General features: G+C 39.3%; 3 protein-coding genes across 13 annotated transcripts in view; 2 read left to right on the forward strand and 1 right to left on the reverse strand.

Moving 5' to 3' along the window:
* Nucleotides 1–3,922, forward strand: part of UBE2Q2 (ubiquitin conjugating enzyme E2 Q2) — a 104,666-nt gene extending 100,744 nt beyond the window's left edge. For all 5 annotated transcript variants that reach the window (XR_004909397.2, XM_036067661.2, XM_036067660.2 and 2 more), the window contains 2 exons: nucleotides 389–455; nucleotides 2,307–3,922. Coding sequence is in view for 4 of the 5 variants with exons in the window: in XM_036067661.2 (XP_035923554.1) it covers nucleotides 389–455; nucleotides 2,307–2,338 (99 nt within the window). In the remaining variant the exon portion in view is untranslated. The remainder of the gene's footprint in view (nucleotides 1–388; nucleotides 456–2,306) is intronic.
* A 1,710-nt stretch (nucleotides 3,923–5,632) lies between these two features.
* NRG4 (neuregulin 4) overlaps nucleotides 5,633–22,484 on the reverse strand; it is a 201,846-nt gene continuing 184,994 nt past the window's right edge. For 2 of the 4 annotated variants that reach the window (XR_013450366.1, XM_078079032.1), the window contains one exon: nucleotides 5,633–6,916. The gene's annotated coding sequence lies outside the window, so the exon portion shown is untranslated. Of the gene's footprint in view, nucleotides 6,917–20,588; nucleotides 21,470–22,484 lie in introns of those variants that run through there. The other 2 variants (XR_013450367.1, XM_078079033.1) reach the window with 1 other exon arrangement.
* The window catches only part of FBXO22 (F-box protein 22), a 29,017-nt gene continuing 13,683 nt past the window's right edge, over nucleotides 7,151–22,484 (forward strand). Inside the window, exons 1-5 of one of the 4 annotated variants that reach the window (XM_036067655.2) lie at nucleotides 7,153–7,408; nucleotides 7,754–7,892; nucleotides 12,317–12,407; nucleotides 13,325–13,420; nucleotides 17,882–18,046. In XM_036067655.2, the coding sequence (XP_035923548.1) occupies nucleotides 7,254–7,408; nucleotides 7,754–7,892; nucleotides 12,317–12,407; nucleotides 13,325–13,420; nucleotides 17,882–18,046 (646 nt within the window). In that variant the 5' untranslated portion in view covers nucleotides 7,153–7,253. The other 3 variants (XM_036067656.2, XM_036067658.2, XM_078079028.1) reach the window with 3 other exon arrangements.

The raw sequence follows: 22,484 nt of genomic DNA on the forward strand, positions 1-22,484 counted from the left end.
GGGGGGGTTTTTTTTCAATGGAAGTTATGAGAAAGAGAGTTTGAGTTTCATTCATGTCCGAATAGCATTCTTTACCTAGATTCATCAGTGGAGAGGGGCACTAGAACTATAAAGCTTTATACTTGTCCAGTAGCAAGAGGATTTATAAAAATGAACTGTGAAGCTTAAATAGATTTTTATTGTAGTACAACTTTGGTTTTGTTACTCTAAAGTGGTAGAGAATAATGGAATTGAGAAATGAAGGTTTTAAGTGAAAATTATTTTTGAAATGGAAATATAATTCAGTTTCCTGTGTTCTTTTAAGCATAGTGGTGATGCATCCATAAATTATTTGTAATGATTTTCATCTACTTATAATTTTTATTTAAAATGTATAATTCTCTTTCAGAATCAATATAATCTAGCAAGAGCCCAACAATCCTATAATTCCATTGTACAGATACATGAGAAAAATGGTACGTTTAATTCAATAAGTATTTATTACCATTTATAGAAGTTTTATATAAGGTACTTTTGATAACTTATCCTGTTTATTTTTGTTTTTGCTTTAATTTTTTAAAAGTACTGTTACCACAGTGAAAAAGTTTAACTTGAGGATGCACACACTGTGCTTCATTCAAAAATCTTTGTATCCTAAATACTTGGCCTGAGAACCTGAGTCAGAGTCAAGATTTTTTAATACATTAATGAATGAATCATTTTACTCACTTGAAATGTATGGTATTAGGATAGGAGCTGAGTTAAAGGCCATTGTACAGGTGGAGTTCTTGTTGATACTGAGTAAGTGTAATCAGGATCCTGAACCAGCTGTTTCTGAAACATCTTCAGACTACTTAATGCTTTTTGACAGTTAAACACATTTATCTATTCAAGTAAAAATAGTTCTAATTTCAGTATATATACACTTAAGAGTATTTGAGTTGTAAGTTTGAAAAACTTAAACTATCTTTCATAAACTTTATTCTACTTTAAATTTTGCTTGTATTCACAATGCATGGTTTCAGTTGTCTCTAACAGTGAGGTGGATTTGGAATTAGAAGACTGATTTTTCAAGTGCCATTTGTGTTACTCACTAGCTCTGTGTCTCTGAGCAAGTCCCATTACCTCTCAGCCTCTGTTTCCTCATCTCTAAAAAGGCGAATCTGTCTTGCCAAACTTGTGAGGAAAAAGAATAGTATATACGCGTGGCACTTTGTAAGTAAGTGCTGATAACAAGATATTCATTATAGCCATGGTAGTGAAACTGATGCTTTTTTGCGCAGAGTAAATAAATAGGAAGTAGTTTTCTTTAAGGAGACTATTTACAGTAAAGTGTTCTTTACTAGAAATGTAGTAGCTTATGACTTAATATTTGTGCTTTATGCTCACTTTTATTTTAATCACAAACCAAACTGTTCACTTTTTCAGTGACTATTTCTGAAAGAATAATATTTGAAACGGTTCAAGCCTCTGAAGAAGGAAATGATAAAACCTGAGGGCAAGGGTGGGTTTTCATAGTAATAATTCACAGCACACTAAATTAGTAGATCCACAGGTACCTGTATACTACTTCATAACCATGTGGATGCTCCATATATCTTGGTATATTCACACTGTTCCCAATAGCCATTTCATGCTAAGCAGTACTTCGTTTCATTAGCCTTTCTATAGAGAGCTTAGATTTTTGTCGTCTGGGAAACAATCACATTTTTTCTTTTTAATTTTTGTTGGAGCAAACATTGTAGTCAGCATTCAAAAATGTTTATGGAAATGTATTTTAGAAAGTGTGGGTGTGTATCAGTTTAGCTTTGGAGAAAGAGCAGTAGATTCAGAGTAAGTAAATGGGTTCTAGGTTGGTTTTTGCTGCTAACTCTGATCCCAGGCACAGTTGCCGCACTCGCTGAGGTGCTTCCATTCCTCACTGGTGAAATGGTATCATTACACCACTGATAGTCCAGGTTCTTCTTATTTTAAAATGCCAACATTTTGTTTGGGGGATAGTTATTTACAGTGAGGTTTACTTTTATGCAATTGAAATGGAAGGTAAAACCTGGCTTGTAGGCTGTTGTTCCATGCTATTATCTTTAGCTAGAAGTTCGATTAGTATAGAGATCTTATGTTGAAGACTCAAGTGCAATTTATTCATAGAAAATAACTTTATGTTGTGCACATATCAAAATGCTGTATTACCAACCCAAGTTTAAGTTTAATTTTTACAACAGGTTTAAACAAGAAAATATGAGTAGAGAAAGTAGCTAACCTTAAGTGAAATGCCATTTCTTCTAGCTGACTTAAGGTATTTTAACTTTTTTTCCATTGTGTTTCAGGCTGGTACACCCCTCCAAAGGAAGATGGCTAAATATGTTGACTGCCGTATGTTTGGACCAATGTTGCTTTAAAGAAAATCTTTCCAACATGCAGATACAAGCTTTGAGTGCCCCTATAACAGCAGTACCGAAGATGTTAGCTAATAGATATTTTAGTGGATAATCTGTCAATTGACATCCAGTATGAGTTACAGCCTTTTCATTTTGCTCATTTTACATATCTTGGACTGAGCAGTGGGGCCTTTACTGTATTTTTTGTGATAAATACACATACTGGCCACTCATGATCTCTTTTTCTTGAAAAATCTGTCAAGCAGACAAGTCAGCATCAGGTTACAGAAGTTGCGACTCTGGTAACTTTCCCATATTGAGCTCATGTGTTATGAAGACTTGCAATATACTGTTCCATTTAGAGCCAATAAAAGTTTAATTGATGTTTAATATTGGTTTAGAAAATTTAAGGTCTTCTAAATCACAGTAGCTTTTTCAAGTTAAAACCATTTTTTGATATTGCCAAAATAATGACAGGAAGCCTACTCATTAAATTGTTAAACTTTTTTATGGCTAGGTGAAGATATGAATTGTTTCCCGAAGATATGCTCTTAATTGAGTTGTATTGTACTTTTTAGGCAAAGCAAAGCAAGGCTGTGCAAATTAAGTAGTAATTTCCACTGGGGCATCAGAGTCTTGCTGGGCTGAATCTGCTTCTTGTTGGTTCAGTATTTCATATGAAGAACTGCAGTATAGAGCTTGAAGTTATTTAAAATACTAAATCATTTTTATTTTACGTTTCCATTTTATTAACGGGATGTTGCAATCATTTTTAAACTAATAAACTTGTAAAGTGATTGGCACAAAGACCGAATCCTTGAGCAAAAGCTGCACAGTAAAGTACAAAAAGATACCTAATTTGGAGACTCTTAAAATTTTTGCTATAGTCGAACAATGGCTTTTGCATTGAAAGACTAATAGGAACTCTACATATGTTCATTCTTTTATAAAACCTGACGCAAATCAGTGTACCTCCATTTTATTGCCTTACCTGAATCAGTCCTGTTTGGTTGGTGATAGATTTTTTTTATCTACCCAAGTTTGATTTAAAAGTAAATTCTAGTTATTAAGCACTTTTAAAATGAAATCCAGAAGCACATTTTCTGCACAAACAAGTTACAGAATTCAAAAGTGTTTCCTATGCATTTGCTCTAAGTTTCAATTTTTAACTTTGTAAACCACATCAGAGGAACTTGGCACTTCTGCATTATTGTGTGTTTAATTTCTTTTTGTTCTATTTTGGTTAAGAGGACAGTAGAAAAAGATTTTCTGGCATTTTTGTTTACTTGGTTACATTTGTATAAAGTTCTGATTGCCAGTTGCTGAGATAATAAGTGACCAGGCAGAATTCTTTAAAGCATTAAAGTTCCTTAAACCTAAGGCTAAATCTTGAATACATTATTGAATTCTTTAATATCCTGATGGCTAGCAGATTGACAGCTGCACATTTGGCATGCTTTGTTTTTTGGGGGGTTTTATTTTTCATTGCAGATTTATTTGGCAATGTACAGTAAATTTTGTAAACTTGCATCAAGTTTATGAATAAAGAACCATTTAAAAAATAACTTTGTTACTTTTCCCTCATAAGAGATAATAGAGCTTACAAACACCTGAAGGCAAGAGTGAATTTTTTTGAAATAGGATTTATATTTGGGGGGACGAGGTGAGGAGAGGGTTGAGAGGAACAGAGGCAGATTGATTTAACAAGAGAAAGCTAGAGAACCCAGAAATGGTGTGCACAGACTTGGTATACTCGGGTTTTCCTCAACCTTTTCCTTCTCCCACTCTCATTCCTTAATATAAATCCAAGTGCTGCTTTCTCCATAGCTGTCCCTAGTTCCCCCAGTTACAATAGTCTGCTCCTTCTTTAGTATTTCCATGGCCTCCTTACACACAATTATCAAGTTTATCTCACATACAAGAAATTCTGAAGTCTGAAAACTCCAGGCCTGGTACATCTGCGCTCTGCTATGCTGCTTTGAGATTTTTCTATGTTGGTTTCATCTTTGGATTTAATGTTATGTCTGGATGTGTAGCCGTGTTACTCTGTCCAGAGGTAGATAATGGTCTTGTTTTTTAGAAGCCTCCCCCACCCACCCAAGCATATTGCTCCTCACTTTTCCTTGGCTAGAACTGGGGCTTGTGTCCACCCCTTACCTAGTGGCTGATAAAAAGAATGAAATCATTATGATTAGTTTGGACCAGCGGTTTTCAGTGTATGTTTTGGGAACTCTGGAGACCCCTTGGGCCCTTCCAGGAGGTTTTCAGAAGGTCAAAATTATTTTCCTAAAACATTTGCCATTTTCACTCTCATTTTCTTACAAGTGTACAGTAGACTTTTCCAGAGGTCACACAATGTGATGGTACAACAGATGGAATTCAGAAGCATAGCCAGCTGTCTTCTTTTAAGCCAGAAATTATAAGTTTACAAAATGTAAAGTGATGCCACAGCTGTTCACTATTGGATGAGGGGGCCATAGCTGTTTTTTCATGAAAATTTTATTTTGTCAATCTTTGTTAATCTGGTTTTACTATTTTATGTGAATTAATATTAAAATGTTTTAATTTTTAATACGGCAAATACTAATAGACATAACCCACATAAACAAGCTTTCTGGGGTTGTCATCATTTAATGTGAAACAGTCCTGAGGCCACAATGTTTGAGACCCACTAGTTTAGATAATCAAGTTTACCTTCAAGAGATGGGGATCTGGGCGCCTGGGTGGCTCATTCGGTTAAGCGATGGCTTTCAGCTCAGGTCATGATCCCAGCGTCCTGGGATCGAGCCCCACATCGGGCTACTTGCTCAGCGGGGAGCCTGCTTCTCCCTCTCCCTCTGCCTGCCGCTTCCCCTGCTTGTGCTCTCTCTCTCTCTCTCTCTCTCTGTCAAAATCTTTAAAAAAGAGAGATGGGGATCAAATGTGGGCTTTGTTAGTAAGGAAGCAGCAGGAGAAATGGATGTTAAGTAGGGATACAGCAGTGTCTACTGTGCTTACATTCCTTCTCTCTGTGGTTCTCAACTTGAACTTGCATCAGAATAACAGAAAAGCATAAATCACAGAAAAATTAAAACTCAGACTGTTGGGCCCTGCCCCCAGAATCGGATTCAGTAGGCCTGGAGTTAAGGACCAAGAATGTGCCAAAACCCAACAGACACATGAAAAGATGCTCAACATCATTAATCATCAGGGAAATGCAAAGTAAAACTAGAGATACCACCTTGTTCCTGTCAGAATGGCTCTAAATAAAAACACAAGAAATGACAAGTGTGTTCGTGAGGATGTGGAGAAAAAGGAACAATTGTGCACTGGTGGTGGGAGTGCAAACTGGTGCAACCACTGTGGAAAACAGTATGGAAGTTCCTCAAAAAATTAAAAATAGAATTGCCATATGATCTAGTAATTCTACTACTGGGTATTTACACAAAGAAAAAACACTAATTTGAAAAGCTATGCACCCCTGTTTATCGCAGTCTTTATTCACAATAGCCAAGATAGGGAAGCAACCCGTGTCATTGATAGAGGAATGGATAAAGAAGTGGTATTTATATACAATTGAATATTATTCAGCCAGAAAAAAAGATCTTGCCATTTGCAACAATATGGATGGACCTAGCGGACATAATGCTAAGTGAAATATGTCAGAAAGACAAAGACCATGTGATTTTACTGGTGTGGGAATTTAAGCAAAAGGAACAAATTTTATAAAAAGACTCAAATACAGAGAACTAGTGGTTGCCCGAGGGGAGGTGGGGGAGGGGATAGGTGAACTAGGTGATGAGGATTAAAGAGTACACTTATCTTGGTGACCACTGAGTAATGTATAGAATTGAATTATGTCATAAACCTGAAACTAACAATTACACTTCAATAAAAAACTAAGCCAAGAGCGCCTGGGTGGCTCAGTTATTTAAGTGGCTGCCTTCAGTTTTGGTCATGATCTCTGGGTCCTGGGATCCAGCTGGAGTCCAGTCCAGCTCCCTGCTCAGCGGGGAGTCGGCTTCTCCGTCTGCCCCTCCCCCTGCTCGTGAGCCCGCCCGCGCTCTCTCAAAAAAATTTTAAAGCCAAAACTTCATGATTACCGGTGAATCTGTTGCTACTATGAAGAACTAGTGCAGTTTGGTGCAAGTTTTCACAGCAGTGGTAGGTGCTGTTTATGTCGTTTCACACAGGGCGTGAGGGCTACCTTGAGTTAACCACATTCACTAGGTGTCGAATATAGGTGGTCATCTTCACACACTTAGCCAGCTATTTTTAAAGCAGATACTGCCCGTTCAAAAATCAGGCTCACGTTATTAACACACATTTGTACTGTAAAGACGGACAAATACTACTGGGTCTCCTAGAATTCAAGAATCTGAGAGAGATCTGTCCCGACAAGGAATACAGCGCTGCTGGGGCGCCTGGGTGGCTCAGTCCTTAAGCATCTGCCTTCCGCTCAGGTCCTGATCTCAGGGTCGTGGGATCGAGCCCCTCATCCGGCTCCCTGCTCCGCGGGAGGCCTGCTTCTCCCTCTCCCACTCCCGCTGCTTGTGTTCCTGCTCTCGCTGTGTCTCTCTCTGTCAAATTAATAAATAAATAAATAAAAAGGAATACAGCGCTGCAAGTACAGCGAAACGCACAGGAGGATCTATGCCCCCAGGAGGCCTAGAAAGTACCGGAAGGATCAAGGGACGCAAGCCCACCACCTCCCAGCGCCAACCGGCCCTCCGCGACACAGACGCAGGAAACCGCTGGGCCTGGAGTCACGTGGATGGGTCTCAGCCGCCCAGTCGCCCCCAACCGGCCGGAAGTGGCGCGCGCGCCTGCTCAGTGCGCGCTGGCTGGGAGGTCTGGTGCCGGCCTCACCAGTGCCTTCCGAGTAGCCGTAGTGCTTGCTCGGCGGGTTGGTGAGGAATGGAGGTGGTGGGTGGCTGTGGCGATCATGGTGGTGGTGATCGCCGAGGCTCCTCCGCGGACCCACAGAGCACCTTTGTGTTGGGTAACCTAGCGGAGGTGGTGGAGCGTGTCCTCACCTTCCTGCCCGCCAAGGCGTTGCTGCGGGTAGCAGGGTGAGGAGAGAGGAGGCGGGAAGCTTACTTCGGGACATGCCTCGGGCTTGCCCTGGCTGGCGGGGCGGGCAGACACCATCGGGACCCACGGCTGCCCCCGGCTCCCTTCTCCTCCCCCGAGGTGATGCCCCCATCCGCGAGGTACGCCTACCGTACCCCTGTGCCTGTCTCGGGGACTCTTCCCGGAGGGGCGAGGTGCGCCCTAAGGTTTTCTCCGCCCCCGGGTTCTCCCTCCGAATCTGCGCCCCGACACCTCCCGCTCTGGGACTTCTGATCCCGCAGGAATCTCCTGCCGGAGAGGGAAATGAACGTCCCTTCACAACCCTTTGTGGTTTGCGCCCCCAGCGTGTGCCGCTTATGGAGGGAGTGTGTTCGTCGAGTGTTGCGGACGCATCGGAGTGTGACTTGGATCTCCGCGGGATTGGCGGAAGCTGGCCACCTGGAGGAGCATTGCTTGGTGCGCGTGGTAGCAGAGGAGCTTGAGGCAAGTAAGAAGGCGTGTGGTGCACAGTTCTTTGCGGGGTTGTTGGGTCAGCCTTTGCGAACTCAATCTTTTTCTTTTTAATCTTTATTTTGTGTGTGATCCTATTCTTTCTCAATTACGGAACATTTTCTCGTGACACGAAAAGGTTTTATAAACACACGTAAGGATGTGCCATGATTTATTTGACCGTTCTTCAGATGTTGGGCATTTTGTGTATACAGATTTTTACTATTATAATAACGTTGTGGAGGACCTCCCCTTTACCTGCTTCCTTTGAAGCAGATATTGTTGTCACCGTTTGGCAGGGAAGGCAGCTGGGTTTCTTTTTGCTTTAGCGTCACATTAAAAAGCCAAGAACCAATACTTAAACCCAAATATTTCAGCCGCTGGTCCTGTACTCTTTTGTTTTGTATCTCTGGTCCCCCAATTTCAAAAGATGGGCAAAACCTGGGGAGGTAATGACTTGAACTGTGGAATCAAAGGGGCAGCCTTCTTGAGCACAGGTGACTGTGAGGCTGTGGTATCTCATTTGCCAGTGGGACAGAGCTCTTTGAGAGTAAATTATCAATCTGATGTTCTTTCACTTCCTTATACTTTAGTGCGCATTACACACAAACAAGACTGTTCTACATCATCACAGTGCAGTCATCAGTCAGGAAATTCTTATTGATACATTTCTATTATCCATTCCTCAGAATCCTTTCAGACGTTGCCAGTTGTCCCATATGTCCCCCATGTTCCTCATAACAAAATAATTCAGATTAGAATCTTGGGTTGGTTTTGGTCATTTAAAAATTTTTTTTTAAAGATTTTATTTATTTATTTGAGAGAGAGAGAGAGAGCAAGCCAGGGGAGAGGGACAAGCAAACTCTGCGCTGAGTGCAGAGCTGGACATTGGGCTCCATCTCACAACCCTGAGATCATGACCTTAGCCGAAATCAAGAGTTCAAGGCTTAACCGACTGAGCCACCCAGGCACCCGTCATTTCTTTAATTTTTGACGTGGAACAGTTTCTCAAGCTTTGCTTGGCTTTCACAACTTTGACAAGTATGTAAATTACAGGCCAGTTACTTTGTAGAACACGTTTCTTAGATTCAGATTATATATCTTTGGCAGGAATATCACAGAAGTGATGCTGTGCTCTTCTAGTTTCATCCTATCAGGTAGTATGTGATTTCCATTTTTGTCCCATTACTGGTGTTAGTACCTTTGATAATTTAATTAAGGTGGTGTGTGCCAGATGTCACTCCTGTAAAATTACTCTTTTCCACTGTAATTAGTATTTTGTGAGGCGAGACTTTGAAACTATGTAAATATCCTGTTTCAGTTTTTTTCATTTATTTCTGTGCAGACTCTTTTAGTCTCTTATTTTATTCAATGGAATATAATCTATCAGTATTTATTTTGATACCCGAATTGTCCCCAGTTTGGCAATCAGGAGCCCCTTCAGCTGGTTTCAGGGTCTTTTAGAGATGAGTCCATCACCTTTGAGCACCTCCTTGCTTTCTGGCACAAGATGTTCTAAGCTCATCTTTTGTCTGCTTTAATCCTGGAATCAGCCATTTCTTTAAAGAGCTCTGGTTCCTTTTAGTGGAGAATGGTATTTCATGGTATTTAAAAGCCAAGATCTGGACAGCTCATTGCTGTTGAAGGGTTTGCTGCTCCGGAGCCCAGTGGAACAGAGCCAAGGAATATATGTGTATGCGTGTGTGTGTGTGTGTACATATGCATATACACACACAACACACACATCCATACATACACACCTTTACAACTATATTTATATATATATGGAAATTCATGAGTTTGCACAAGTACATCCAATTCCAGTCCAACACAGGATTCTTTCCAGTTTTCTTTTCTCTTAGGTCATATTTGTACCTACCTTTTGGAGAGTGAGAAACCTGACTCTCATCACTCTTAATATGTAGATATTAGACAAATGCCCCATAACTGACCAATCTTGTGTTTCCCCCTTATTTTCTCCTTACTCTGTTTGGGCTCTAGGAGTCAGACCCGAAGTGGACAGTATCCAAAGGCAGGCTTGCAGAAAACTTTCTTCTTTGCATTTTGGCTCAAATCCTTCCCAGTCTAGTTCTAGAAGTTGTCATTTGGAGAAATTCAAAATGCCGACAGACTTCCATAAAGATGTTCTTTGCAGCATCATTTATTATAAGGGAAATTGAAAATAACCTAATACTTAGAAATAAAGTCACTTAATGATGAACTGCAAGATACATTAATGACAAGAAAAAAATGTTCATGTCATAAGTGAAGAAGGCAGATTATGAAATTATATTTACTATAATCTGAGTTACTGAAAACAAAAAAGGAAGAACAGAAAAGAAATAAGCTAAAATGTTAGCAAAAGTTTCCTTTCAGGGTAGAATTGCATGATTTTTTTTTTTAATGTTTTAAATTATTTTCTGTGTTTTTTTTTTTTTTTCCTTCAAATTTTTACCACGGCAGGTATTATTTTTATATAGCTTTAAAAGTTTGTACAATATAATGGCTGTTATAGCCACACAGATTTAGATAGGAACTCATTTTTGGTGCATATTAGCTGCCAGTCTCTGAAAAAGTTACCTAATCTCTGAGCTTCAGGTTCTATCTCCATAAAATGAAAAGACAATAAGAATTTTCCTCATACCCTTTAAGAGTTGTTCTAAGGTTTAAATCTTGGAAAGGTAATGCATATAATATGTTACCTGCAGTACCAGGGATAATGATGTTTTCAATAAATGAAATTATTCTCTATTATCAGTGTCATTATTAAAATTCAGATAGTAACGCCCTTAAAGAAATTTATTCTAGTAAACGCTAATGTGGTTAGACAAAAACATGGAAATACCTTGTACAAATCATGCTGGTTTTTTTGTGCTTGCCAAATTACCTAGTGGACATGAGACTATTATAACTGTAAAGAAAGTTGGTTTAACTTTTTTATTAGAAAGATTTTAAAGTCCACTAAAAATTTTATGAAATTTGGAACTTCTTTGAATGATGGAATGAGGTTTTAGTTGTCTCACATTGTGCTTTAAGAACATTTCCTATTGAGGACTGTCATTGTCACTGCTTCTGATGAGAATTAGGAAGGAAGACTCAGCAATTGCTTTTCATTGGGTACTAGGAAAGAGAGAATCAAAACCTCAGGACTAGACTTTCTATCTTATTACTCCCTATACCAGATATCACAAACTCAAATGACTCCAAAGTTAGGCAGATGACGAAGTTGGTTTAGGGTAACATAGGGAGCAATAAAGCCATGGCATACCAGGGAGTACTTGCCTGCATTTAGCTCCCATCAAGAGGAATGCAGTTGAAGTGGTGTTAGAATGTCTAGTTTTTCAAAAGAATCTGGAAGTCCACATTTTCTGTAACTATTTTGTGGAATTTTAAATAATTGGTAACCAAATTATTTTCTTCGAAATGCTGTGTGGGCCACGAGAACTCTATCCGTAAGTTATCAGCCCTGGAGGCACCACACGGTCATCATTCTGTCTCAGTATCTTTTTTGAGTTTGTCTATATGGAATCTACTCTGAAACATCTTGGCATTCCCCCAAATTACAGTGGATTAACTTTTTTTTTTCCATTTAATCCACGTTGAGGCTTTACTATATGTGAGTACTTCATTCCATTCTGACAGTAAAAATATTTGAAAATAACCAGCTTAGGAAAAAAATATGTTCATCCTTGTGTTTCATTCAGCCATGTTGCCACTTGTCTGTAATGTGACATTTAGTGGAAAACAGGAGTCTGAATAAGCCCAGCTCGTGAGGCACAAGTACAAATGACTGGGATGTAAGGTATGTCACATATGAGGTCCAGGGTACTGCAGGTGTCTAAGAAAAGGTTTTGTAGGGGAGGTGGCACTTTAAGGGGTCTCTTGGGGGAAACAGTCTTAAGTACAAAATGAAGAGAGCTGTAGGAGAATCTGTACAGCAGCGTGTGTGTCTGGATTAAAGTAAGCAAAAAGGTCCCTGGAGGGAGCCAGTTGGTAAGGTGGAAATGAAGGCCTGGCCTGTTTCATTTGGGAGGCAATGAAAAGAGGAGTGATAGAGTTTGTATGCCTTCCCTTTGTTGCTGAGGTTTTTCTGTGATTGTGATGCCTATTCAAACAAAGCAAGTAGCACCTTTTGCTGGCATTTGATGTTTTTGTTTAAGAGTTTAAGTTATGAAAATGAACTTTTGAATCAGGCTGGAATGGGTTTAACTTGAAGAAATAATAGATGCTCAAATGAATGACCTGAAAAGGTAAGAGCATGAGTGAAAAATGAATGGGAAGTGGTTGGACTCAGAAAGCTAACATTGACCTAAAAAGGCAGGGTACGCCGACAACAGTTTGGACCAGGGCAGAACTTTAAGGGACCATGAGAGCACTCATGGATTCATGTGATCTAATTCCATTTTTGTTTTTCTTAGCAGAATGTTCACATCTTACCACAGACAGTTCTTTACATGGCTGACTCCGAAACTTTCATTAATCTGGAAGAGTGTCGTGGCCACAAGAGAGGTAAATATCAAAAGAAAAGGTTTGTGGGTTTTTTGTTCCTTATGTACCTCTGGAATTAAATATTGTCCTAATCTTGAGAGTTACTGACTTTCTGAGGCTCTGGGCCTTCCCCCTATTATAGCATGCATGAATATATTGTCTTTGAAACTTGAGGGGCCCTTTCTGCTTCAAAGATTGATTTCTAAACCTTGCAGTAGTACAATTAAAACAAATTCTTTAGAAAGATGTCTTTCTCATTTTGAACTACTTTAATACTCCAGGCATTTCTTTGGCTATTGAAGCCTTCTATTGTGTGATGGGGACCCATTTAGGGACGTGGAAGTTATACTATGCCTTGTTTTTGACTCTGCTAAGAGAAGAAGTAGACCAAGTGTCCCAAGCTGAGCACACTGAGGCCCAGAGCTAGACCTGGGTTATCACTGTCTAATTTGAATCCAGGTGACTGTTGCTTATGCAATGAAAAAGTCATGCTCTACTATCAGCTAAACAGATAACAACAGCAAGTTAAAATTTTGCTGCTGCTGCTAAATTTAACATCACTGGGGCAAAAACAGTATATGAACCAAGCAAGAAAGGCAAATTGGTGATGCTAAGGGTCAGATTTAGAATTTAAAATATAAAACAGGCCCCAAATGGGAAAGTGTTTTCATCAAAGTTTTTAAGCCTTTTTTTTTTTTTTTTTTTTTTTAAAGTAAGCTCCACACGGGGCTTGAACTCACAACCCTGAGATCCAGACCTAAACTGATACCACGAGTCAGATGTTAACTGACTGAGCCACCCAGGGGCCCCATTGACTTTCTTAAGCATTCTGGTGTAAATGACTTAAACTTTATTCAGTGTTTGCTTTTTCCCCCCATACAATCAGATTTGACCTAAAATGAATAACATGTAATAATTTTGCTACTGTATTATTACAGCAAGGAAAAGAACTACTATGGAAGCAGCATTTGCCCTTGAGAAGCTATTCCCAAAACAATGCCAAGTCCTTGGGATTGTGACCCCAGGAATTGTAGGTGAGAGAAAATACCAATTTGATGATTTCCTGCCTTGCAGTAATGTGAGGTCCCATAGATTGGTGAATTACTTGTAGCTTAAAAGCACATTTATATTTTTGGCCATCCAAAATGCCATAAAGTTAGTCATATTTACCATGGTGTTATATTTGACTTCTATTAGTGTTCTTTAGGTTATTATGGTTAGTATTCCCAGTCTCAGGGCTGTCTATATAAACCAAATGTGATGCATGTCTTTCCAGGGGAGCCATTCATAAGAGAGGAAAAGCTCACATTCTCCCTCTCCAAATTAGAAAGCATTAAGTGAGCATTCTCACTTTAGTCAGTTCAGTATCCTCGTTTCTGGTGGGCAGGAGTTAGGAGCTACAGTAGACCTTCTTAGGAAACTTCTGTTTCTCTGCTTGGAGACCGTGGTTTGAAGTTTATAGCGTGAAATTATACTCCTTTCCAAGTTTGCTGCTGGTGATGTTTACTGGTTTTTATTATTGTTGGTTCTTTTCTATAGCTAATGGGGGAGAGATACTCTATTGAGGCAGTCATGGTGCAGTGGTTCAGATGCCGGGATTAGAATCCCAGCTGTACTTAGTATCTCTCTGTATGACTTTGGGCAAGTTACCTAACTTCAGAGGGCTTTAGTTTCTCCATATATGAAATAGAGATGATTGATAATCCCTCTTCGGAAGGTTATGAAGATGAAATGAGTTAACACATGAAAAGTAGTCAGAGTAGAGATGTGCAGGAATCAGAGTAAATGTTAGCTATTAGGATTTTCTTTGTTCCACTCAGTGGTACTCCATAATTGGCATTTTTAATCTTCACTGAGAGACTTTTGATCTGAATTAAGAGTCTTATACGGTGAAGTACAAAGGATTTCAAGTGTTTACAAATGAATAAGGGTAAATACCTGGTTGATAGGGACTATTTCATCTCTCCCATTATCAGCTCCTTACCCCATACTATTACATCTGCCTATCACTACACATTTCATTTCTCATTGGATTAAAAAAAATGATAACAGTAACCATGGTTTTCTTTTAACTTTTGAATTTTCCTTAAATGAGTGATCTAGGTTTTGCCATTACTAGTTGTTAGCAAATGCTTATATAGAATAGTAGCTTCATCATTTTCTTAGGCCTCACTACCTCAACCCCCTTTGGCTTTTTCAAAGCCTATTCACATTTCTCCTTTCTAAAATTTCAGCTGGGGGTTGGAGGGAGGGGAGGGAGGGTGGACTTGGGGAGGACCCCATTGTGAGGGTGGGAGGTCTACCTTAAGCCTTCCTTTTGTGCTTGCCTTACATTTTAATTTTAATTTTGTCTGGAGGAATTTTAAGGAATTTTAATTTTGTCTGTTCCAAGTTCCCTTATGATCTTGGTGTCAGGAGTAGGTGCCATTCCCATTCCCGCTTGTGTTTTCTTGGACACGCTTACTGGCTTTGGTTGCCCTGCAGCTGGGTGCTTTCTTTGAGCCAGTTCCACGCATGTCCCAACAAAACTTCCACCAAGACGGTTGGTTGGATTCCTTTTTCTTAGGCCACAGTGTAGTGATTGTTTCTAAAACAGCCATTGGCTACTGGCCCATCTTCATTCTTTAGGTTCAAAAAACTTAAGGTTTGAGAAAATTCGTTCATTCTTATATGTGCAGAGGTCATTATCTTTCTTTTAAGGTGAACTTTACTTCCAGTGACTTGCACAATCTTAAGTGTACAATTTAATGAGTTTTGACAAATGTATACCCTTATGTAACCTACACGCCAGTCAAGATAGAGAATATTTCCATCACCTCAGAAAGTTCCTTCATGTCCTTTTCCTGTTGATCTCTGCCTGCAAAGGAAACCCCAGTTCTGATTTCTGCAGCCATAGATTAGTTTGCCTATTGTTGAATGTCATATAAATAGAACCATACGGTATATACTCTTTTTATGTCTTGGCTAAGTTTTTACTCCGTATAAATATTTTTAACAACATATTTTTGAAATTATGTTACCTTGTGTATCAGTAATTCATTTAAAAATTATTCGGTATTATTCTGTTATATAAATAGACTGTTTTTCCACTCTCTCTTTGATGGAGATTTGGACTGATCACATTCCTGGCTATTATGAATGATGCTGTTGTGAACATTTTTTTTTTAAGATTTTATTTATTTATTTGAGAGAGAGAGAGAGAGAGTGTGAGCAAGAGCCAGGGGGAGGGACAGAGAGATAAGCAGACTCCCCACTGAGCAGGGAGCCCACGGGGCTAGATCCCAGGACCCTGAGCTGAATCAAGAGTCGATTGTTCGTAACAGACCGAGCCACCCAGGCGTCCCGTGTTGTGAACATTTTTATGTTAAGTCTTCTTGTGGACCTGGGTTTGTTCTTGGAAGAGATGGGTCTTGGGGTTGGTTTATGTTTAACTTTGTAAGAAACTGCCAAACTGTTTTCCAGAGTTGTTCCATTTTATACTCACCAGCAATGAATGAGGGTTTCAGTTGCTCATTGCTACATATCCTCACTAAAACTTAGTGTCTTCAAATGAGTCTTTTCATTTTAACCATTGTAGTGGGTATGAGGAGGCTTCTTGTGGTGGTTTTAATTTGAATTACTCCAATGATTGTAGTTATGTTGAGTATCTTTTCAGATGTTGGCTATTTGTATATCTGTTTTTGTGAAGTATCCAAGTCATTTAGTGATTTTTTTTTTTATTGGATTGTTTTTATGTTTGAGTTGAAGTTGTTTATATATTCTAATTCAAGACCTTTACAAGTATAGGTGTTGTAAATATTTTCTCCCAGTCTGTTGCTGGTTTTCTTTCTCTCAACAGTGTCTTTGATGACCAGTGAACTTTTATTTTGGTGAAATCCAGTTTATTTTTTTTCTTTTCTGGTGAATGTTTTTTATGTCCTCTCCAAGAAATCTTTGCCTATCTCAAAGTCACAAAGATACTCTCTTATGTGGTTTTAGCTCTTACATTTAGTTCTGTGACCTAACGTGAATTAATTATTGTGTATGGCATAAGGTAGAGGTTCGAGGTTTTTTGTTTGTTTTTTCATACGTTATCCACTTATTTCATCACTCTTTGTTGAAGATTCTTCTTTCCTCTAATCGCCTTGGCACCTTTGTTAAAAATAATTGCATGTTTGGTAGGTCTGTTTCTGGATTTAATTCTGTTCCACTGATATATTTGTTTATCCTTAAGCCAAGGTCATATTACTGTAGGTCCTGATATTCTTTTTAAAGATTGATTAGTGTAGGTTTTGATGCTCTTTTTAAAAATTGTTTTGGCTATCTAGGTTCTTTCCATTTCCACGTATATTTTAGAATCAGCCTGTCCATTTCTTTTTTTTTAATTTGGTGATAAAGGTACTGTGTGCATATATATCACACACACACATACTTTATACATTTGTCAGTATTTTTAAGATAATTTTTTTTTAATTTTACTTTATTATGTTATGTTAATCACCGTACATTACATCATTAGTTTTTGATGTAGTGTTCCATGATTCACTGTTTGCGTATAACACCCAGTGCTCCATGCAGAATGTGCCCTCCTTTTTTTTTTTTTTTTAAAGATTTTATTTATTTATTTATTTGAGAGAGAGAGAGAAACAGCATGAGAGGGGATAGGGTCAGAGGGAGAAGCAGGCTCCCTGCCGAGCTGGGAGCCCGATGTGGGACTCGATCCCAGGACTCCAGGATCATGACCTGAGCCGAAGGCAGTCGCTTAACCAACTGAGCCACCCAGGTGCCCAGAATGTGCCCTCCTTAATACCCATCACCAGGCTAACCCATCCACCCACCCTCCACCCCTCTAGAACCCTCAGTTTGTTTCTCAGAGTCCGTAGTCTCTTGTGGTTCGTCCCCCCCTCTGATTCCACCCCCCCCCTTATTTTTCCCTTCCTACTATTTTTTTTTTTTTAACATATAATGTATTATTTGTTTCAGAGGTACAGGTCTGTGATTCATCAGTCTTACACAATTCACAGCGCTCACCATAGCACATACCCTCCCCAATGTCTGTCATCCAGCCACCCCATCCCTCCCACCCCGCACCACTCCAGCAACGCTCAGCTTGTAGGATAATTTTTTAAAAGTAGAATTGCTGTGATGTATTTTTTTACCCCCAGCTTCTTATGTAGAAAAACTTCAAATCTTCAAAGTTGAAGAATGATAGAATAGTAAACATCCATATTCCTTTTGGAGACTGACCAGTTTAAAAAATTTTGCAACAGTTGCTTCTTTTTCTGTTCATGAAAACATTTCTTTCTGAACCATTTAAAAGTAGATTGCAGACATCATGACACTACCCCTAAAATTTCAAAGCTGACAAACTTTTACTCAGCTTTTAACTTGATTATCTTGGTTACGCAAACTGCAGTTACCCAGGTGGGGCTGGATACATATCAAATGAAGTGTTACCAAATGAAACTTCAGTTTTTATTAAATCTGTTCGTGAAACTGTTTAACTTTTTTCCTAGTGACTCCAATGGGATCAGGTAACAATCGACCTCAGGAAATAGAAATTGGAGAGTCTGGTTTTGCTCTATTATTCCCTCAAATTGAAGGAATAAAAATACAACCCTTTCATTTTATTAAGGACCCAAAGAATTTAACACTAGAAAGACATCAACTCACCGAAGTAGGTAAGTCACTGTTATGTACCATTAATTGCCCAATTTGTTGATTGATTTTGTTTGTTCCTTTAACAGAGTCTAAATTAAGTATACAGGTTACTAGAGATGTGAATAATTCAAACTAGTGATTAACAGAGGCTACTGCAGCACACGCTTGGTAAAATTGATTTACTTACTTTTATTTACTTATTTTTGATGGGCTGAGCAATTTTTTTTTTTACTTTTTTATTTTAAAAAGAATTTTTAATTTACTTTTTAAATTATTTTACTTACGTTAAAGCCTGAGAGAACCAGAGATGAAAAATTTTCCAAAAATACTCTTGCTAATAAATGTATTTGTATTTAATACTGAATTTTGAAGCACTTCTTTCTCATTGAATATTTAATCATTTGCCTTATTTTTGTTTTCTGAAAAGTTTTTTAAAGCATTTTTTTTACAGTAATAAAAGGCATTTATTGTGAAAAAATTTTTAGAAGATAGAGGTTGGTTCTGTGTCAGCTAATTAGAAAGATGGGAATAAGTATAGTGAACTTGATATGTTTTTGAAAAGCTGTGAGTTAAAGCAAAGTCTGTCAGACAAGGATTTACTAAGACATGTCAGAGGAAGATTGGTCAGAGTAGACAGGTCATGAAAGGCGATTTTGAAGAGGTGAAGGGTTGGCTTAATTTCCAGGATCTAATGAGAAATCTTAATTTAATATAGTAAGCAACAAAGTAGTTACTCAAGCAGAACCGTGTTAAGACTTTTTGTCTACATCTACAAATGAACTGATTGGCATTAACTCATTAAAAAAAAAATCTGTTGGCATAAAAAATATTGACTTGATTTATACAGGTAGAGGTAAAGCACGGGAAGTTTCGACCTCTAGTCTGTGGGGTAAGGCAGGGTACTCTAGCTAATACGAATGCAGGCTTATAGGTGCCCTAGTTCTGCTACTTTCCAACTTTCTAGTTTAGGACAAGTTTCTTAACTTTCCTAAGCCTCTGTTTCCCATCTATAAAGTGGAAATAACTAACTTACAGAGTTGTAAGGATTAGATGAAATGACTTATGTAAAGCACTTAGCAAGATACCTTGCTCTGTAGATGGTAGGCTAACGTTGGCCTCTGTATCTTAGGGAGGCTTTGCAGTGGGTCACAGTGATCCATCTGCAGTGTAGCCTTGTGGTATGTGGAGGAATAGACTAGAGGGAGCTCAGGAAAAGGACATTCAGTGAAAGGGCAGCAAAGGTCTTGGGTATTCTTACCATCCCATTCAGAAGCATCATGCCAGAGGAACATGCACATGTCTTGGCTGATGGTGACAATGATAATTAATACTGAGGCATTGTAACCTGGGTCCTGAGTTACATGCTATTTCTAATCCTCATGACAGCTTTGCCCGGTAGAGAAATTGTCACAGGGTGTTGTCGGCGAGGAAACTAAACTCTTGCAAGAGTAGAGAGCAAAGGCTCTTAGACTACATGATACATAAAGAGAGGACCAGAGTTACCTGTATTGATAAAGCGACCTGAAATCAAGGATGCCAAACATTTGCTAAGGAAAACTTCAGATTGTGCCTTAACTGACCTAATGTTAACTACAAAGGCAGAAAGAATTTAGGAGCGAATGTGACTGTGTAGCCAAACCAGAGACTTTGTCATGTTATAATGAGACTTTTTGGAAGGCTGGCTTGAGTTAACAGTGCTCAGCAAACCAGATCTCTCTCAGATTGGTGGTTAGAAATTTGTGGGTCTGAAACTCAAGAGGGAGTTGAGGTCAGAGTCGTTGGTTTGAGAGAGCCATTTGCATATAGCCTGGCAGTCTGTCTGCAAAGAGTATCCAGGACGGCTTAGTACAGATTTTGGAAAATATTCCAGCAGCAGATTTAGAACAAAGAAGAAGAGATACAGTTTGATGCTGACAAGAGGATGGGTATGTTCATTGGGTTCATGATATAGAAATATATGTTAATTTCATTCAGCTTATTGAAAGGTCCCATAGGGTTAGAAAAATTAATTGGATGCAGATTCTGTCTCAGTGCTGTTGCAGGAAGGGTGTGACAGATACATACGTAATTATAATCCAAGTGAGAAAATGAGGCGTGCCTCTATAAGAGAGGTCTGGATAGATTGCGGTAAGGATTGCCAGCGGGAGGGAGAATGAGGAGGCTTCGTGGAGCAAGTAGCATTTAAGGCTTTGAAGGATGAGAAACATGAAAGGTAAGAGTGGTAATAGGATAGGCTAAATGATTAGCAGAAACCTAGGCACAGAGCCAGGTAATGAGAGCATGTAGGGAAAATAGTAAACATTTCACTTTTGAAAACAAAGCGTGGGGCACAGTGAGGCCAGGCTAGGGAGTATTGTCAGTAAATGGCAACTGTTAACCAGAAATGTTCTCCTAGTAGCAAATGTGACCCTCCCTAATGGGGAGATACAGCAGGCAGAAAGACTAGTTAGGAGCCCCCTGCAAGGGTCTAGGCAAGAAATAATACCAGAGCATGAAGAGCAGGAAATTGATTGGAGAAAATTAGCAGATGATTAGATATGAAAGAGAAGGGAGACTGGGTGACTCACTGATAACTCTGAGTTTTGTACTTAAGAGAGCGGGGTGCTGATGGTACAGAGAGCGGAAATCAGGAACACTGGGGCAGGAGGAGCAGGATTGGGAAAAATCAGACGCCATTACACAGGCTTGTTTGGCCTTTAATTCAGTGCTCTTGCTGAAGGTCATATTGCCAGACCTTCTCTGTGCTCTCTCTTTTGTTCAGAAGTGAGGATGGTACCTCCTGGGCACATACTCTCTCCTCTGTCCCACAGCACCTTGGGAATCGTGATGAAAGTCCTGATCATAGCACTGCTTGAAGCTAGAAGCCTAGTTTTGTCATTTTACAAGAAAGAGCTAAAATCTTGAGCAAAATAAACCATCCATTTTATGATAAAATAGTTACTGGATTTGTGAAACCTTGTTTGCATTATAGCGCTAAGCATAGGAATCACAAAAACAAGTGAAAAGCAGGCCCATGTTTTTTCTGCTCTGTGAAGTGTTCTTATTGGTATCCTTTCCAGAACTGTTTGATGTCAACAATTTTGGTTTATTCCAAGGCATCATTTTCATCCTGTTGATGGTATTCTGAAATTGAAGCTTTGCTCAGATTGAGGTGATAATCTCTATCCTTTCACAGATAATCTCTGTCCTTCACATATGTGGACATCCAGATTTCCCGTATTCTGAATTTGGATCATTGTCTATTATGTGCTCAAGAAGATGGAGGAATCTGAGGTGGGCAGGGAGTGAGTGGTTGGAGGCTACAACCATGCTGGGATGTGCCTTCTCCATAGAGTCCTGGCCTGCATTCCTACACCAAATACTTGGGGCAACTCTTCTGTGTTCTGTAACATCAGAAAGCACCCTCTTCATGGTAGTATCCCACAGCGGTCAGCAGACTTTTTCTGTAAAGGGCCAGATAGTAAATTAGGTTTTGCCAGCCTTACAGTCTCAGTGCATCTGTTCAGCTCTGCCATTGGAGTGCAAAGGCAGCTATAGACAATACATAAACAAACGGCTGGGTTCCAGTAAAACTTTATTTACAAAAATGTGGGGGCGGGTAGATTTGGTGCGTGAGCTATAGTTTGTCTTTCCCTGCCTTACAGTGCTTGGCCACAGTGATTAGAAGATCTGTGAAGGCCCACAGTAAGCAATGAAGTGGCTCAGTTAAAAAAACCCATGAAATGGGCAGTACCTCTGAAGACAGGGACCTTGCATTTGAGAATTCTAGTTCTTCTAGACCTTGTGTGTAGGCGATGTCATAGTCTGACCCAGCATCATAGTGTATGTAATATCACACACACAGCTTATTTCATTCTTTTTGAACTTAACCAAAAATGGCACATTTTTACAATAAGGCATAGGTTGTTCTAAGGTCTGTGTGTTCTAAGGTCTGTTAAAAATAGTCTCGGGCAGGGGGCGCCTGGGTGGCTCAGTTGGTTAAGCATCTGCCTTCGGCTCAGGTCATGATCCCGGGGTCCTGAGATTGAACCCTGTGTGGGGCTCCCTGCTCAGTGGGGAGTCTGCTTCTCCCTCTTCCTCTGCCCCTCTCCCCCAACTCGTGTTCTCTCTCTGTCTCAAATAAATAAATAAAATCTTTAAAAAAAAAAATAATCTCTGGGATGAAAAAAAAATACATGCATGGGCCAGCACTTAATTCATAGAAGGGTAGAAACACCTCACCAAAGCTTCAGAAAAAGCCATTGTTCATTTAGAAACTGTTGGCATGCATGGCACATGTCAGTCACTGTATGTGTGGGACTCTAGAAATACATTGTTAAGTTCCTGCCTTCTGGAGCTTCAAGTCTAGCAGAACAGACCGATTTTGAATAAAGTACCACAGATGTGAAATGTGTACCAAGTAAAAGCACAGAGGTGCTAGAAAACATATAACCATGGAACTCAAAATCTAGTGTGGGG

This window comes from Halichoerus grypus, chromosome 8 (assembly GCF_964656455.1).
Source record: "Halichoerus grypus chromosome 8, mHalGry1.hap1.1, whole genome shotgun sequence".
Lineage (NCBI taxonomy): Eukaryota > Metazoa > Chordata > Mammalia > Carnivora > Phocidae > Halichoerus > Halichoerus grypus.